This window comes from Camelus ferus, chromosome 3, assembly GCF_009834535.1.
Source record: "Camelus ferus isolate YT-003-E chromosome 3, BCGSAC_Cfer_1.0, whole genome shotgun sequence".
NCBI classification, from domain to species: domain Eukaryota; kingdom Metazoa; phylum Chordata; class Mammalia; order Artiodactyla; family Camelidae; genus Camelus; species Camelus ferus.
This window is the reverse complement of record NC_045698.1, coordinates 7,775,412-7,792,853: the sequence shown is the minus strand read 5'-3', so window position 1 is coordinate 7,792,853 and position 17,442 is coordinate 7,775,412. Positions and strand designations below refer to the sequence as shown.

Below are 17,442 nucleotides of genomic sequence, written 5' to 3'. Positions count from 1 at the left end.
TAATGGCAAGGCAAATTGAAGTGGATCTCAGTCCCAGCCAGCGCAGATCACTGCTGGTCTTCATGAGACCTTAGTTCCAAGATCACTTCAAGTGGAGCTTCCTAAACACAAATTCCGTAACGGGCTTTGGTGTTAAAATTTGCGTGGCTGTTTGGCTTTCACGTTATTTGCAGAGCAGTGACTTACAGCGTGAGCGTGTTTATCACTCCGGCTTGTTGGAACAAGATTTAGCACATGATTCTTAGGCTTTGAATCAAAATCTTCCTTCAATTCTAGTTAAATAATTCTACGTTAATGTTTAATTATTAGAAACGCAAATAAGATCTTCATGTTTGCTCTCACATTGGGGAAAAATAACTTCTTACTAAAGAATGACAACCAGTGTGTCTGAACGTTGCTCTGGCTGGTGATTAATTCCTACATGGCCATGGTTGGCCCCTCGATCAAGGTGCCAGCTGGGAGGTCCCCTGCCAACTCCCATGACATCTGCCTTACATAGGACACATTCCAAGGCTCCCAGGGAACATGCCAGCTCAGGACAGCAGCTTTTGGTCCTTCCCCAGCTCCCACCTACACCTTTGGACAAGTGCTAGTCTCTGGGTCTCAATGGCTTAGCAGGTGAGGCCCCTCTGCCCTGGCCCTTAGGAACTCCAGGCCACTCTTGAAGGTTCTGAGAAAAGCCACAAAAGCAACCTGGAGTCATCCCAGGCCATCCTGTGTGACACTGAGGAAACCCTTCTCAGGGTGATGGCTCTACAGGACATGGTGGAGCATCAGGCACAAGGAATCTGCTCCGTCCTCCGAGGCACAGACACATCCTGAGATGGAGTGGGAGAAGTAGCAGAAAGCCTCAGGGTGTCACAGTGGGTGCCTCTGAGCACTGGGTACTGGGAGAAGGTGATGGTAACTGAGGGGACGCCACCTCCGTCCTTCTGCTCCTTGGCTTCTCCACGGGCTGGAGAAGAGACCCCTGTCAGGTTACCCTGGAAAGGGACAGGCAGTTCCGACATTGTTTCAGGAGGAGACAATGTTTCCAGTGTTTAGCTTATAAAACTGAGGCGCCTCGCTTTGCTTTAAGTATTTCAAAGGGCTTCAGAGACAACACATCTACTCAGCCACTGTGTGTGTGAATGAAAAGCCTCCGTTCATAAATGCAGCGATTAAACCAAAGACACATCAAATGTCAGAATCAAGCCGTTGACAATCACCAGGGTTAGAAACTGGACTCATTCTCCCCGACTAACGTTCATGGCCCCGTGTCTGCAGTTGTGCTCCCGCAGTGCCACCCCCTGCGTGAAACACCCAGATCTGCCACAGTGAGCTTGTGCCTCAAAGAATGTCAAAGCCCGTGGGCTTGAACCTGGGGAAGGTCATGTTTCTCTGGATAGAGCTGTTGTATTCACTATTGCCATGTGGATTCGAGAAGCAAAACATAAAACTAATCTTTAAACGTCCTTCCTTTTACTGTCGGGAAGACAGACTCTCAGGCTGCGGGACCATTCAGCCAGTGAGTAATGAGCGTTGCTGGGGGCGGAGCCCTGCCCTTCATGGCCTGAATCCCGCAGGACTCTCTTCTCTGATGGCCATTGTAGTCATTGCATCGTCTCTGGCCAGCATCACACTCACGAAACAAGAAATCAATAAGTAATTATGGATAGGTAAGAGATGCCTGCAGATTTCCTCAAATGTCCAATCCACAGTGGGTAAGAGGATGGACACAGCCCTCGTGCTGTCTTTTACTGTGTCCGGGAGACTGGCTCTGTCCTGGAGGAGAGGAGCCAGTAGTCCTGACCCCTTGACCTGAAGTCCTGCTCACTCACCTGCTGGACACTTGAAAAATCAACACTGGACCACAGTGAGAACTAGAACGGTATTCTGAAATATTGTTGAGGAAACAAACATATAACAGGGTCAAAGTTCAAAATCTTGATCTTTAAGCTTTGCAGCAAGAAGGGCAAGAAGTATTTTAATACTTGCTTTAGCATGTTGCCATTTTGAGAATTAATAGATTACTTTACTTGGCAAGTATCTAAGAGGGTGATGGAAAAGCAGTAAATCCTCTATAGAAATAAATTAAGTGACTGAATGGAGAGCTGTCGTTTTATCAAGGAGATTGCTTACCAGGAATGAATTCATTGTTCTGCTGTGCCAGAAAATTCTTCGCCAAGAGATGACTGGAAGGATGTGCAGACTTTGGGCCAAACTCTTAAAAAACCCAAGTCCAGTGCCCTCGAGACTTAGAATTGTAGCAACTTGAGTTCTTTCTTTTCTAAATCAGTGGATGTCAAGCTGGGGTAGGAAACAAAAAGGCTGAGGTTAAACTCAGCTATGATACTGTCTCCTCCATAAATCTGGGTGTTTGCACGTTGATTTTAGTATCGACAAATCAGCTCTTCCTTTATGAGGTCTCGACCTCTCCAAGACGACTCTCAGGCACTCATCATGTGATATCTGTCCAAAAACAAAGGCACAAATGAGAACAGAAGCAAAAATCAATTGTACAAAAGTGGAAATCGATGCACATGGCAGTTGCTAAACAAGAAGTGACTAAGTTATAGCTGTTGTTGAGCTGGATCTCCAAGTTGGGGGAAAATCCTGCTGAGCAGCATGCAGCTGAAGCGTTACTCTCCCACGAGGCTTCACCCATAGCATTTTAAATCAAAACCTCCAAAAATACCCCAGAGACAAACGGCAGGGAAAAAGGATTGAATCAGAAACTAAGAAAACTTTTTTGTTTTAAGTATAATTGATTTACAATGTTGTGTTAGTTTCAAGTGTACAGCAAAGTGATTCAGTTATATATATGTATGTGTATATATATATATATATATTCTTTTTCAGATTCTTTTCTATTATAGGTTATTACATGATATTAAATATAGTTCCCTGTGCTGTACAGTAGGTCCTTGTTTATCTATTTTATATATAATAGTGTGTATCTGTTAATCCCATACCTTTAACTTATCCCTCCTCTGCCCCTTTCCTCTTTGGTAACCATCTTTGTTTTCTATGTCTGTGAGTCTATTTCTATTTTGTCAATAAGTTGATTTATCTTCTTTTTTAGATTCCACATATAAGTGATAATCATGATATTTGTCTTTCTCTGTCTGACTTACTTAGTATGGTCATCTCCAGGTCCATCCATGGTGCTGCAAATGGCATTATCTTTTAATTTTTTATGGCTGAGTAGTATTCAATTGTATAAATATACCACATCTTTATCCAGTCATCTGTCAATAGACATTTAGGTTGTTTCCATGTCTTGGCTGTTGTAAATAGTGCTGCTATGAACATTGGGGTGCAGGTGTCTTTTTGAATTAAGGTTCCCTCTGGACATATGCCCAGGAGTGGGATTGCTGGATCATATGGTAAGTCTGTTCTTACTTTTGAGGAATCTCCATACTGTTTTCCACAGTGGCTGCACCAAACTACATTCCCACCAGCAGTGTAGGAGGGTTCCCTTTTCTCCACACCCTCTCTAGCACTTATCATTTGTGGACCATTGAATGATGGCCATTCTGACTGGTGTGAAGTGATACCTCATTGTAGTTTTGATTTGCATTTCTCTGATCATTACCAATATTGAGCATGTTTTCATGTGCTTATTGGCCAAGTATATGTCTTCACTGGAGAATGTCTTGTTTAGGTCCTTCTGCTCATTTTTGGATTGGGTTGTTTGCTTAACAGTTATTTCTTGATTATTTTATTTTATGCTTATATTTGGTTCTATTCTAAAATACACATTTTTTTTCTATTTATAATCCAGGTTTCTTGTTAAGTCATTTTCTTTGAGTGAGAACCTAACTGTGTCAGTTTTCCTCTTGTTTCAGCCTCTCCCACTGGTCGTTCGTTCTTTTCCGATAGATACACATTCTCTTTGTGCTTCTAGCTTACAGAAAAAAAAAAGCAATGTCCCCCGCCAGTCATCCTCTTCCATCTTCCGCCTCACCACTTTCTGCCCTCACATGCTCTGCCTTTCACAGTTAAGTTTCTAGAAAGTTCAAGTTTCATGCACTACTTTCCATTTCATGCTGCAGTCAGATGTGGCGTCTGTCCTGACACTTCCTTTGAAATTGCTCCTAATTGCAGGGTTCAGCCATTCCCATCCTCTGTGTTAGTCAGGGAGGGCTCCCCGCTGTAACAGGGAGACCTAAACATCAAATGATCCAACTCAGTAGAAGGTTACTTTCCTGCAACCATCATGGTCAGGTGTTCATGTGGGCAGGTCAGCTCTTCTCCACGGAGACACCAGGGAACCCAGACTCCTTCCTCTGCTGTGATTCCACCTGCCACATACTCGGCAACAGCACAAGTGCATTACCTCCCGGTCCATTGGCTGGATCTCTATCACATGGCCGTACAAAACTGCGAGGGAAGTTGGGACATTTAGTCTAGGTGTGTGTCCAGGAAGAAACGGAAATGAACTTGGGAGACCAGTTAGCAGTCCTGGCCACATCCTCCTCCCTTACATGATCTCCTCCAGGCTTCTCAGCTACCGCTCTCCCCCGGGTTTTCTCTGACCTTGCAAGACTCCATCTCAGTCTTCTTTGCAGACTCCTGGTCTTCCCTGACGCAACTTTGCTTTTCTCCCTATATCCTCTAGTGGAGATGATCTCATCTGCCCTATGGCTTTTAAGTACATTTGAAGGCCACTGGCATCTGCATTTACTTCTCTGTGTGGTCCTCACTCCTGAACTCTAAGCTTATACATACACAACTACCAATGCGACATCTCCACTGAAATAGCTCACAGGCTCTGACAGCCCACGCATCTAACATGTAGCTCTCAGTATCTTCCTCAAATCCATCCTCCCTCCATTGTTGCCCATCTCAGTAAACAGCACCTAGTCCGCCCAGTGGTTCTTTCCAGAAATCCAGGAGTTACCCAATTCATACCTTCCTCTTCCTGATCTCACTACATTTAGCACCAAGCCCTGTGGATTCTATTGTCTGAATATCTCTCAAATCCAGTTTCCTCCCCCATCTTCATTGTCACCATCACCTGCCCCTAGTCCTAGAGCAATTGCTGCCTGATTGGTTTTACGGAACCTCCTTCACCAGCCTCAGTCTCTTTTCCCTTAAGCATTCAGAACACACTCTTAAAAAATCCAGATCTAACCATGTCAGTCTCCTGATTAAAATTCCTCAGTAGCTTCCAATTCCTCTCAAGGTAGAGCCCGACACACCTCTCTAAGCTCACCTCCCTCAATCACATTGTTTCAGCCACATTGGCCTCCTAGTTCCCCCTGCTCTTCCTTGCAGGCACGAGAGTGTCAACCTCAGTGCCTTTGCATGGCACGGGCAAAGGTTCATTCCTCAGCCAAGAATGCCGTCCCTTCTCTCCCACCAAGCCTGGTTATTTCCATCTCAGTTTAACTGTCACTTCCTCAAAGGAACCAGCCTCTCCATCTCTCTAAGGCTAGTAAAAATCCTTCATAATAACCTGTACATTTGCTTCATGGCTCTTACCAGAAATGTGATGTGATGTAATGTAATCCTATTTTAAATACCCACCTCCCCTTTACCTTCCCCTCAGGAGCCATTCCTACCTGACTCTCTGTTCTCATTGCCCTGTGCTCAGCACAGTGCTAGGTACTTTTTAACGTTTATTAAACAAATCCAACAACATAGCCACCCCAGAGTTTAAGCTTAACAGAGGGCACATTCAGTGGTTCTGCTTCCATTTCCATGGTCTGAGACATTCAGAAGCAGCGTAGGGTGTGCAGATTTTGCGACTGGGACCCAGGGTGAGCTTTGAACTTGTTGGCCACTGATGGATATAGATCTAAAATACCTGGCTTTTCATATGTCGGAATGTCTTCAGTACTAGAAGCCAGACTTGGATTTGTAAACCTGAAGACTGGACTTGGTTCAGTTTCACCCCAAATTTAACTTTGCAGCACTGATTAGAGCACAGAGGCCATTGTTAAACGTCGTCCACTGCAGAGCTTGGTTTTAAGGCCACCAGAGTGACACCAGGGAAACAGAAGGCCTGAGCTGGTCTCAGGTCCATTTCCCCAGTGGCTTTCTGCATTCTGTTTGGTACCAGTAGTTCACAATGGTATACGTTCTTCGACCAAATTGTATCAGTTTCCTCCAATTTGTCAAATCTTCTCAGTGACATCAGTTTTTTAGAATTAGTCCAATGGCAGTAAATTGAATTCCTGAAATGGATTTACTCAATATTTGCTTTTAAAAGACGGTACCACAGAAGACTCTCACCCTTACGTGTACTGTACCTTTAAGTACCCAAATCAATTCAATTAAATTTCATTAGACGCACCGGAGCTGAAACGAGCTAATGAACGTCACCGGCCTGCCAGGTGGTATTTATTTCTGCATTAAATGGTAAATACTCCCCTTTGGCCCTTAAGATTTGGTTTAAATATTTAACTCTAATAGCTTTTGGAATTGTTGATGGAATTAATTCTAATGAATCTTTAACAAACAGTTTACCTTAAAAAGAGATGCAAGCTTGTTTTATGGTAGCAAAGAGGACTTGCGGTTTCAGTGACACGCAAAATCGGGCTTTGTCCTCCATCACTCAGGCTGAATACTCTACTCCCGTCTTTTTCTCTCTATAATACCTTTTATTGAAGGAAGGAGGATGTTTGTATAATTACCACTAATGTGGAATCTTTTCTGTCTGTCTCTGCTTCGTGTGATTACATCGATAGGTTTATTCCACTAAAAAATGACTGGAAGACTGGCACAATTTTGAGCGATCAGGTTTTCCACAAGTGAGCAATGTCTTCGCTGGTTCAGGGGATGGCAACAATTCAGGTTTTAACTTTTATTTGAAAAACAGGCTCCTGACACGGTCCCGTTGGTGACGGCAGGTACAAGCTGTAAGTGTTCTAGGTTGAATAAGTGGATGAACTTGAGTTGCTCAAAGCCCCAAGGATTTTCAGCACACTTCCTCTGCATCTCAAGTCACTCAAAGCAAATGAGAATTGACAAGCTTTATGGGCCGAGAGCCTTCAAGGACAGCTTACGCAAAAAACTTGCATTTGTTACTTCAGAACTAAATAGTCTTTTTATGCCTACTGAGAAATTCTTGTTTAGATGCCAACTTAGTCTTATCCGATGAAGGAAGTTCCAGAGCTGTTTTCAAAGGGAGGAAAAACATACTGGCGGACGGTCTCCTTGTATATATGTTGGGTTCCAACTAATATCCTCAGTGGAAGGAACAACTATTCTCCATTTTCAAGGTTAATTATTTATTGAAGCTTTTGTCCAAGTCAGAGATGTCACTTATCATTAGAAGAGATTTGTTACATCTAAATTTGAAGTATAGAAGGTAAAACTTCCACAACTCACTTTGGAAGCAGAACTGCAAGTGGAAGCCTCACCATTTAGCTCATCATCACAGCTGTAAATATTCACGGGCGTTGTCACTTTCCACCCCTTCGTCGTCTAGTCACTAAAGGGAGCCTCTTTCCGAGCTCAGGATCACAGCGTCAGTAACCTGAAATCCCACGCCCTGTTAGTATCACCTCCTGAAGCAGCTTGACGAGGGTTCGGTATTCAACCCCTTTTCTCTAGCCTCTCTAGTCACCAGATCCTCCAGACAGCCCTTAAGATATTTACTCTTCCTCTCCACTTCTGCTCTAAGCTCTTTATTACACAGACTGAACAAGTTCTCTCCCTAATCTCTTCTCCCTCCTCTTCCAGCTGGCAACGTCCTTTCCCATCACTCCTCTGATCCAGCCCTGGGGGGCGGGGCTCCCTCCTGGCTCTGCGGGTAGTGACAGGATGCTCTCTGGCCATCGGGGGAGGAGGAATTCTGGGAACACTCCCACGTGGCTCCATTTCATTCCCTCACACCCACAGGCTCTGCACACCTCCTGCTGGCACACACGGCACCCTGCTCCCTCTCCGGAGCAGTGACTCTGTTCATCAGTGTTCCCTGCCCAGTGATGTTCCCACGAGATGACCCCTCCAGAAACTGGTGCATTCAGTCTCGTGGGCACAGTCCACACCAAGCGGCAGGTGTGGGCCCCTGAACCCCACCTAAAGGAGATGGGAGCATATCTAATGACAAATGTGCCTGTCTCCCCTTCTCCTCCTTTTCTCCTGGCTCTGCTAACGATCATGTCTGGGGAGAAGTGAGTGTATCTGCTGTGGACAGGTGCTTATGTTTCCTGAGCTGCAGGATGCAGGAAGCGGTAGAGATTGGTGAAAGGGCTGGGGTGTGCGAGGTACGCGCTCCGAGAGCTGTGGGTGGAATCAGCGCTGATCCAGGGCCAGATGTGGCAGGTGGAATGATGCTCCGAGATTATTTACAAGATTGGTTAAAGAGGAGGCAGCTTTGTATACCTCACATTGAAACATGGGGAGCTGAGAGGATTTACCATTTAAAATGGAGCAGGCAAGCCGTAGGCTACTCTTATCTTTTTCTTTTCTTTTTCTTTTTTGTAGGTGCCATTTTAGCTAAACTAACCCTGCCTGCAGCCCAGCAGTGAGTATGTCGTAAAGGGCTGATACACCAGTTGCAGCAGGTGGTGCTGGGGAGGCTGCTCTAAGCTAGACTGAAAAAAAAATTGTAAGGCTCTGATAACCTTCGTTCATTAACTGTAGAGTTATCAGTAGAGACAATGGCATCGCTTATCAGTTGCATTTACAATAATGAATGCAGTCATCTTAAATCATTGAATCTGACCGGCGTGTATCAGGCACCTCCATGTTGCAGGTACGGTGCTAGAGACCAGGCCTTTGGAAGTAAACAAGCCCAGCCCTGCCTCACAGCTGGGCAGACAGATAAGCTTGCAACAGACCGAAGTGTGATGTCATAGCATTTTGTTCATAGCTGACAAAGAAAACTGTAGCAGCGTTGCTGAAAGCTTTCCCAAACCTCAGAGGTAGAATTCATTTAGCAATAGTGACTTAATGAACACGTGCGGCCTGCCTCCTGTTTACCTAGCACAAAACTGAGCAGGAGGAGGAAGATGTGACAGGCAGAAACAGAGAAGTTGCTGTATCTGGTCGTGGAGCTGCCTGGTCAAAGGTGTAGACTGTGAAATCGAATCACGTGGTGCTGGCTGGGTAATCAGGCATGACTGGGGCTCAGTGGGGGGCAGGGGTTAGGGTTAGGGTCCCTCTGCTCTGAGGTTACACCAGTTTTTGTTCCTGTAGATGTCAGCCTTGAGAATGCCTTATTTGACTTTCCCAAATAGAGTCAGAGACCGTCGGGTCTCCTAGGATTTAGCCCTTTAAAATGTATTCTGTATCCCTGTTAGTCTCCACCAGCCACTGTTGCAGAGAACCTCCAAGTGCCCAGCCAGGCTGTTCACTAGCATCACCTGGGGGCTTTTGAAAATACCAAGGCCCAGACCCTACTCAGAGCAATTTAAACAGAAGCTCAGAGCCTGAGGCACAGGCAGGACTCTGTTGTAAATTCCCCAAGGTGACTGAGTCTTTTTGCCCTTATTTTATGGGACAGAAACTGAGATAGAGCTTACCAGTCATTGGGAGAGACTGGGTTCTCACTGGGAGCGAAGGGCTGACTCGGACACCTGTCTAATTTGACCTCTCCATCAACAGAGACCCAGAGTGAAAGCAGTTTTGAGCCTTGACAAACAGCTTTAGCTTATCCTTTGCACACAGACCTAACAAATGCACGTGCTGATCTGAATGGACTGTCCTGCGGAGTTTCCAGAATAAGAGGCTATGGGGCGAGTGTGTGTTGTACTAACCTTGTGTAGACTGGTCTGAAAGACCTTCATCTGAGCTCTGTTAGTGGAAATCTCTCTAGTAACAGTCTTCTTGGAGATGTTTATGGGATGGTAGAATAGAAATACGTATCTCTATGATGATAAATAAATATATACATATATGATGGAGATGATTATAAATTCAGGGACCTCAAAGTACTTCAGGGGAAGGTCTGTAGGAAATAGAGCAACCGCCAAGTAGACAAACCATGAGGACCATAATGGTCGTGAGGCTGTGAAGAACATGACCTTGATTCTCACATTCTCTGGACCATTGAAAATACTGATGTGGCTAAGAGTAGCTTTAGGGAATAAAACAATTTCATAAAGAAACACGCCGGAAACTTTCACACAGAAGCTGAAACTGGTAGAAGGACAGTAAGAGGGTAAGATAAAGAAAATCAGATTATTTCTGGTGGCAATTTAAAGTTCAATGACTTTGAACTCCTCTTCTCTTTTGGATGTCTATCTCCCTATACTTGGAACAATTTAACAGCCTCCAGTTTTAAGTTTAATGTGTTTAAAATAAAAAGCAATTTGAGGTGCAGATCTCATATCACATTTTTGACAGCTTGGCTGGGTCTGGAGCTGAAGGGCACAGCTTTGCGGTCATTCTGCTGGAGGTGAAAGATGGACGTTAAAGGAGTTCTTTATCATCTAAGGGCTAACAGCCCTACCCTAGTTCCTGTGACTATTCGTCACTCTGTTTCCTTCCCTGAGCTTTCTTCTCTAACCCCTAGAAGACAAAGGTATGATGTGAAGGGGCACTGCGGTTAAGCACTCAATAGCATAGATAGAATTCAGGGAAGAGCCTCTGGCCTATAATGAGTTAAAATGTCAAGAAGAAAAAATAGTGATCAAAGAGGCAAATAATGATTTAACAACTCTGTACCCAAATTGTGTGTGTTTGTGTAAACCACTTTCAAGTCTTTCTGAGTGACAGTGGTAATAAATGAATAATTAAATTGATTGTACGTTGCTCCTAGATGACAAGTATGTCCATGGCTAGTTGGATGAAAGAAATGAGTGTTGCAGTAACTATCCTGGAGAAAATATACCTTCATGTCTCTTCTTCTTTAGAAAGAAAAATTTTTATTTTTCCATTAAATGACTAAAAATTTCAGTTCAGTGAAAGATGGAGAGGGTCGGTCATGAGATCCATCCTCGAGTAATTATTCAGCATAACTGAAAAAAGGTTATACTGTTCCCGGTTATGTGTGGAGGTAGGTGCTATCAAAATTAAATCTGAGGTCCCTTGTAGGCACAGGTGAATGTAGCAGTTTTGGAGTTCTTTGTTTTGATCATCACACCTTTCACTGTGCATCAGTCAATAAAGGGAGGAAGAGAGATGGAGATAACCAGCTACCTCTCCTTGCTCCTCCAGGATCTCCCAAGCTGTGGCTGAGGAAACTGCTCTAATCCAGACCCTTAACTGGGTTTCCACGCTGCTTTGTTCCCTAAGCCCCGCCCTCATCCCCTAGTCAGAGTTCCTGTGCGCATGCGTGTAATCACTGGCCGGAAGCGAGGGGTCGGGCTCCGGGCAGCCCCCTCGGTGCCTCTGACACACTCCTTATCATCCCCAGGTGTCCGCGAATCCCCCGACCCACAGGCAAGTCACCTGCACAGACTCATTCTGTCACACGTCTGCATTCTCAGAAACGGGTCTCATGAAGGATTTGAAAGCTTTTTTTGGTGCTTTTTATGAGTTCATTCCTTCATAAGCAGTTTTATTATTACATCCACTCTCCTGACACTTCCAGGGATGTAAATATTTGCGTGGTCCCAACGGAATCTAAGCGTCTTGAATCCTGAACTGCCGAGCAAACATCTCCGGTCACCTGGGTAAGAGTGAGATGCTGGCTAACCCAGCGCTACTCGCCAAGTAAAACCGGACTGAGAGTCGTGCCTTGTTCACGTCTGGTGTCTCCTGGGTCTCAGAACACATCAGGCATTAGCCGATATTCCTACTGTGAAATACCTTGCCTACCTTTAATGACATACGGATTATCATTACTCATTCACGACCAGAGAAGTCACCACTTCCTGAGCCACTACCTGGAACCCCACCCACCCAAAGTAAACCTAAATTGCAAGTGAGACAAACATAAAATGACTTGCCTCTGTTTGGTGATATTTAAGGATTTTTGCTGTCAACAAAGCATTCCCTTCAAAAGAAAGGAATATCTTTTTCAAACACTTTTTTAAATTGTTCCCATACCTGCGTCACGGGTCCTTGCACTTCTGATATGCTTGACGTGCTTTTAGAAGATTGCCCCTCCCCTGTCCTTGCCGCCGGCCTCGCCTCGGGAGGACTGAAGGGAAATGCTCAGAGCTCCTGCAGAGACTGTCCGTTCTGTCCTCCCGCCCTGACCCCTGCCTCTTCCCACGACTCGCACCTTCCCCTCAGGAGGTGGTGGCTCTTTGCTCTTAGTCCCTCCTCACCTCCGTCACCACTGACTGCCCAAGACGCCTGGGTCGGCCTTTGTTTCTGGACTCTTCTCACTCAAAGACTCTAAATGACCAGTAATCTACCCCAGTAGTCCACCTCTCCCTACTCCCTCCCGTCCTCTCCCCCTTTAAAGTCCCCCATCTCTACCACCCACACCTTCGTTTTCAGTCTTGTTGCTCTGACATCTGAGGACAGCCCCCCGACCCCCTGCAGCCCTCTCAAGTGGTGGCCGTTTTGCTTCCCACCCCCTCCCCCACCTCACTAGGCTGGGAGGTGGAGTAGGTGTCCTCCTTGCTCCTCTGCTCTTTCCAGAAAGTTCTCTTCTCTCCTTCCTCGAGGAAACCCCTAGCATCTGTGAAGTGCCCCCACTCCCACAGTCTGTGACGCTTTGTGGATCCTCCATCCACTGACTAGTTTTCTCCCTCCATCCCCTCCCCACATCTTCACCTTCCTCTCTGCCCACCTTAGACTCTGTGGGTTTCCCCCACCTGCCCTTTGCACTCCCTTGTCCTTGTCTCCTTCCAAGTTATTTTCCTGACCAACCCCAACCACTTCCATCTACCCAATTCCTGCCCCAGAGCAGCTGAATGTGGCTGGGGGAATACAAGCCACCCCGGTGATCAGTCTTCTCATTTTGAATTCATTGCCACAAACCTCCAGTCTCCTCTCAGCACCTGGCCTCTGGACCACCTGGCCAAGATCAACTTGCTCCCCACTTACCTCAAGAATCGTTTCACACTTTCTCTTCTTCCTCTCTCCTTTCCCCTTCCCTCCCTTCCTCTCTCCTCTTCCAGCCTCTAAACTCCAACTCTGTCTCATCCTCAGCAGATGACCTCACTTCTCACCACCACCCCCCTCCCAAAAATGTAAGAAAACAGAACAGGATGTTCTCATCATCCCGTCACCAGATCAACCCATCTCCTCGCTGCGTCTGTGGCTGTTCAGCCTGTCTGCCTTCCCTCCTGTTTCCATGGCCAATGACCCCACTGTTCACTGAATCCTATCAACCTCTCCTTTCTTAAGAAATTTTTCTCTTTCTCTCCTGCATCACCAGTTTTTCCTCCTCTATGTTGAGTCATTCCCATCAGCATCCGAAATGCCCAATCTCTTCCCAGTGATATATTAAAACACCTCCCAGTTGTTCTATCTCTTCAAGCCCCATTTCTCTGCTCCGCTTAATAAATAAGCCTTTGCCAAAGGCTGTCTGTGCTCACCATTCCCCCTTCATCAATTCTTACTATCTTTGGAGCCTACCTGAGTCAGAGATTTACCAACCTGACCAAAGAAAGGACTCTTGTCCCCTTCACATTGATTTCCATCTTCCCAAGACCAGTGGTCTGTTCTTGGTCCTCCTTATCATTCAGCCTTCTGCTCCCTAATGCATCTCCTTTTCTGGTCTCGCCCGACATCACACCCTTCTGGTTCTGCTCCCAGCTCACTCTGTTCCTTCTCCATCTCATTTGAATTTTCTCTAAATATTGGAGTGACCCAGGGCTTAGCCCTGTGTCCTCCGCTTTCCTCTATTTGCGTTCACGTGCAAAGCTTCCATCCCTTCTTTTAGCTTTAAATGATGTCTATGTACCAAACTCCCAAAATTTTACCTCTAGCTCTGACATGACTCCTGAAATTCCAATTTCCAGATTCTCCTTTATCCTCTGTCTTTGCCAACAGGCATCTCTAACCCTACATGTCCCACATGGCAGTATTGATCTCACTTCCTAGAAACATTTATCTTCCAGTGTCCTCAGTCTCGGTCAATGGCACCCCCAGTCCTCATGGTCACACCAGCAGCATGAGGGTCAGGCCTGGCTCCTCTCTCCCGCATCCAACAGCAGAGACATCAGCAAGTCCTTGCAACAGAGATGCCAAATCTGCCCCATGACTCACCACCAGCTGCCACCCAAGCCAGGGTCATCCCCCCCCCCCCCGTCTCTCAGTGGAATAGCTTCTTAACCAGTCACCCTGTTTCTATTCTACTGTCCCCAAACTGTCCTAGACACCCAGAAGGCTCCTTGTCTTCCTGGTCCCCCCTCATCTTCAGTCACAGGAACTTTCTGTTGCTCCCACGTGAGCCAAGCCCCATCCCACCCCACAGCCTCACATCTGCTCTCCTCTTGACTTGGGAGCCCTAGCCTGTGTCTTCAGTGTCTGGCTTCTTGTCATCTGCCGGGTCCCTGCCGCAACATTAACTGTTCCCAGGGCACTTTCCCAACCACACTGCCATCAACTAGTGAGGCCAACAGTCTCCCCTCCCCCCACACCCCTCAGTCCCCCCGTTTTGCTTTATGCTTCAAGTATTCATCAACCTGCCACATGTTAGTATTAACATGATTCTTTGCTTGTTTACTGTTGGACTTTGAGTGATCCATTTACTCTCTAAAGCTCAGATGCTTCCTCTGTAAAAATGGGGCTCATAATAGTATCCAGCCCATGGGATTGTGAAGCAAATCTTGCCACATAGTAAGTATACAGTAAGCACTAGCTTTTAAAATCGCCTTCTGCTAATCTTGGCTTTATCCTACCAGTCAACTAGAATAGGAACAATGAGAATTAGACAAAGAAAGACACAAATATTGAAATGAGTATAAATTTTGTTCATTAACTTTCATCTATTTATATTTGCAGTGATTCTTTGTAGAGCCTTGGGTCCCTTAGAAGCCTAGGTATTATCAGAAAAAGAAAAAGCCTGTGGAGTTGGAAATGGCTGCCCCTGTGAGGCAGGAATTAGGGCTGGGGCGGTGTCTGCTTTCCCTTGTTATAATGTCAGTACTATTTCGCACTTTGCTTTGATAAAAAATAAACTTGAGTTAAAAAAGAAAAACGACTGGAAGGAAATTCTGCGATGTCTTAACCTGAGTTCTCTAAGCCAAGGAGAAGGGTGGATTCATTGGCTATTTTTATTTTCTTTTTTATGCTTTCTAAATTCACAAAATGATCCATAATGTATTTTGGTGATTTTCACAATGAAAAATAGCATATATGCTTTTCATATATTAAGCAGATATGGGAAGTGAATGGAGGATTAGTTAACAGGATGTATTCTGAATATGCTCTAAATGGAAAATATAATTCCAGGGGAAATTAAGGGACATGGCAACCCAGGTGCGTATCCTCAGGGACAGTCATGCTGAAGGCCTTGGACCAGCGGGGATGGGGCATTAGAGGCAGAGGAGGAGGCTTAGGACAGCATAAGGGCAACAAAGTGGAAGGGAGGATTGCTTCTCGGTGTTCTGATCACTCACAGATCAGTCCCAGGAACAAAAGAGTGAGTAAGCCCTTTGGAAGGCTTCTAGGTGGTTGAAAAGAGGGCCGGACGGCTGGAGCCGGGCAGGCAAAAATAGACAATTTCAGGGTCATTCTGAGTATCAGATTTTCATTTAAATGAAGTCTTCAGGCCAAAGCAGATTTTCAGAGAGACCATTTATTCCTCACCCGGGGAGGCAGGCAGGTCTACCCCATGTCAGGCTGTCTGGAGGGAGCAGGAGCTGGGTCTCCATTCGCGCTCCTCGCTGTTAACCTGGATGACGGAACAGAGATCCGAGATCTCTCTTGACAGACTGGAGAAATGTTTTGCAAATTCAAATGCTCGGAACTTCGATGTCAGGAGGCGAGGAATCGGTCTGCCTTCCCCACTAAACAGGAGCACGCTGTCTTTTGCAGGATGGATGGTCCCAGTATCACTTCGTAGCCTCGTCTTCAACCATCGAGAGGGATCGGCAAAGACCCTACTCCTCCTCCCGCACGCCCTCCATCTCCCCTGTGCGCGTGTCTCCCAACAACCGCTCAGGTAAGAGGCGCCGCCTCCCTTCGGTCCGAGCCCCCCTCCCCAGCCCCTTAGCTGACCCCACGGAGAAGAGGACATTTGCTAGAAGTATCAGATGGCCGTCTTTTCCTTCTGTAGTGGTGGCGACTTTGTGTTATGTTTACACAGACTCAGAGCGAGCTTCTTTCTAACAGATTTCTAAACGTGTCTAGCAGGTGTCTTACGCGTCAAATGCACATCCTGGACCTGCGTTCAGGGAGACACAAGAGTACATAAAACCACCAAGTGACTGCAAGTCAGGCTTTCCAGTGGACGTTTTTTCCAACTTAAGATAGTCTGGGCTGTGTTGTATTGTTTATAACTGGGGTAACACAGCAGGGGAGAGAAGGCGTGCCCTTTCCTCCCTGTGAATGATGCACATTCGAAGCCTGTCACTGAGACTTCCATTTCTGTTCCACACCTGATTCGCATTTTATTATTACCTGTACACCAGCAGAGAAATCATTCATGCATTCATATTACAACCAGCTGTAACTTTTAAATCATTTAATTCGTTTTTTTTTTAATTTTTTCTCATTCTTTAAAAAAATTTGAATTGAAGTATAGTTGATGTAAAATATTGTATGTTACAAGTGCACAATATAGTGATTCACAGTTTTTAAAGATCATACTCCGTTAATAGTTGTTAGAGAATATTAACTATATTCCATGTTGTGCAATATATTCTTGTGGCTTATTTTATACATAATAGTTTATACCTCCTAACCCCCTGCCCTTATGTTGCCCCTCTTCCCTTGTCTCATTGCTTAAAATTTTTTTTGAGGGGGTGGTAATTAGGTCTGTTTATTTATTTATTTTTAAATGGAGGGACTGGGGGTTGAACCCAGGACCTTGTGCATGCTACATGCACACTCTACACTTGAGCTACACCCTCCCCCATCATTGCTTAAATTTTGAACTAACTTTTGTTATCTACTTGTAAAGATACCTTATTTTTACACCCTTTTCCAGTCACATTATGTAATAGCAAAGATTAAACAAATAATGAAAGGCAAAATATGAGCATGTCATTGAGCACACAAGTGGCATGGATTTTATTGTTATTTTATTTAATGTGTAAGTTTTTAAAACTCTTCTTTTGATGTCTGCATTTTGGTTTTTACTATGAGAAGGAAGGATGGATAAATATATGTATGCAAACACACACACACACACACACACACACACACACACACACTGACAGAGGCTTTGATTTCAGGAAGGTTTCTCCTTGCTCCCCGCTGTCCTCCTCCTGCAGAGGAAACAGTATTTTCTGGAACTGCATCTTAGAGGACATGGTACAGAAGACGCCCCGCAGTCTGGCCTGTCTGCCTTGGAGGACGTTTGTCATAAACCTTGACACCATGCTTTACTGTCGGAACGATGGGGGAATGAAATGTGAATGATGATATTTGACTGAAATAAGTGGCACTCTCCCGGCCCCATGAAAGCTTTTATCTGTAGTGTGGTGTTATCAT

The 17,442-nt window shown here is 45.4% G+C and overlaps 1 protein-coding gene across 3 annotated transcripts in view; it reads left to right on the top strand.

Moving 5' to 3' along the window:
- The window catches only part of CTNND2 (catenin delta 2), an 886,845-nt gene that overhangs the window by 851,960 nt on the left and 17,443 nt on the right, over nt 1–17,442 (top strand). For all 3 annotated transcript variants that reach the window (XM_032470087.1, XM_032470083.1, XM_032470094.1), the window contains exon 19: nt 15,823–15,949. In XM_032470087.1, the coding sequence (XP_032325978.1) occupies nt 15,823–15,949 (127 nt within the window). The remainder of the gene's footprint in view (nt 1–15,822; nt 15,950–17,442) is intronic.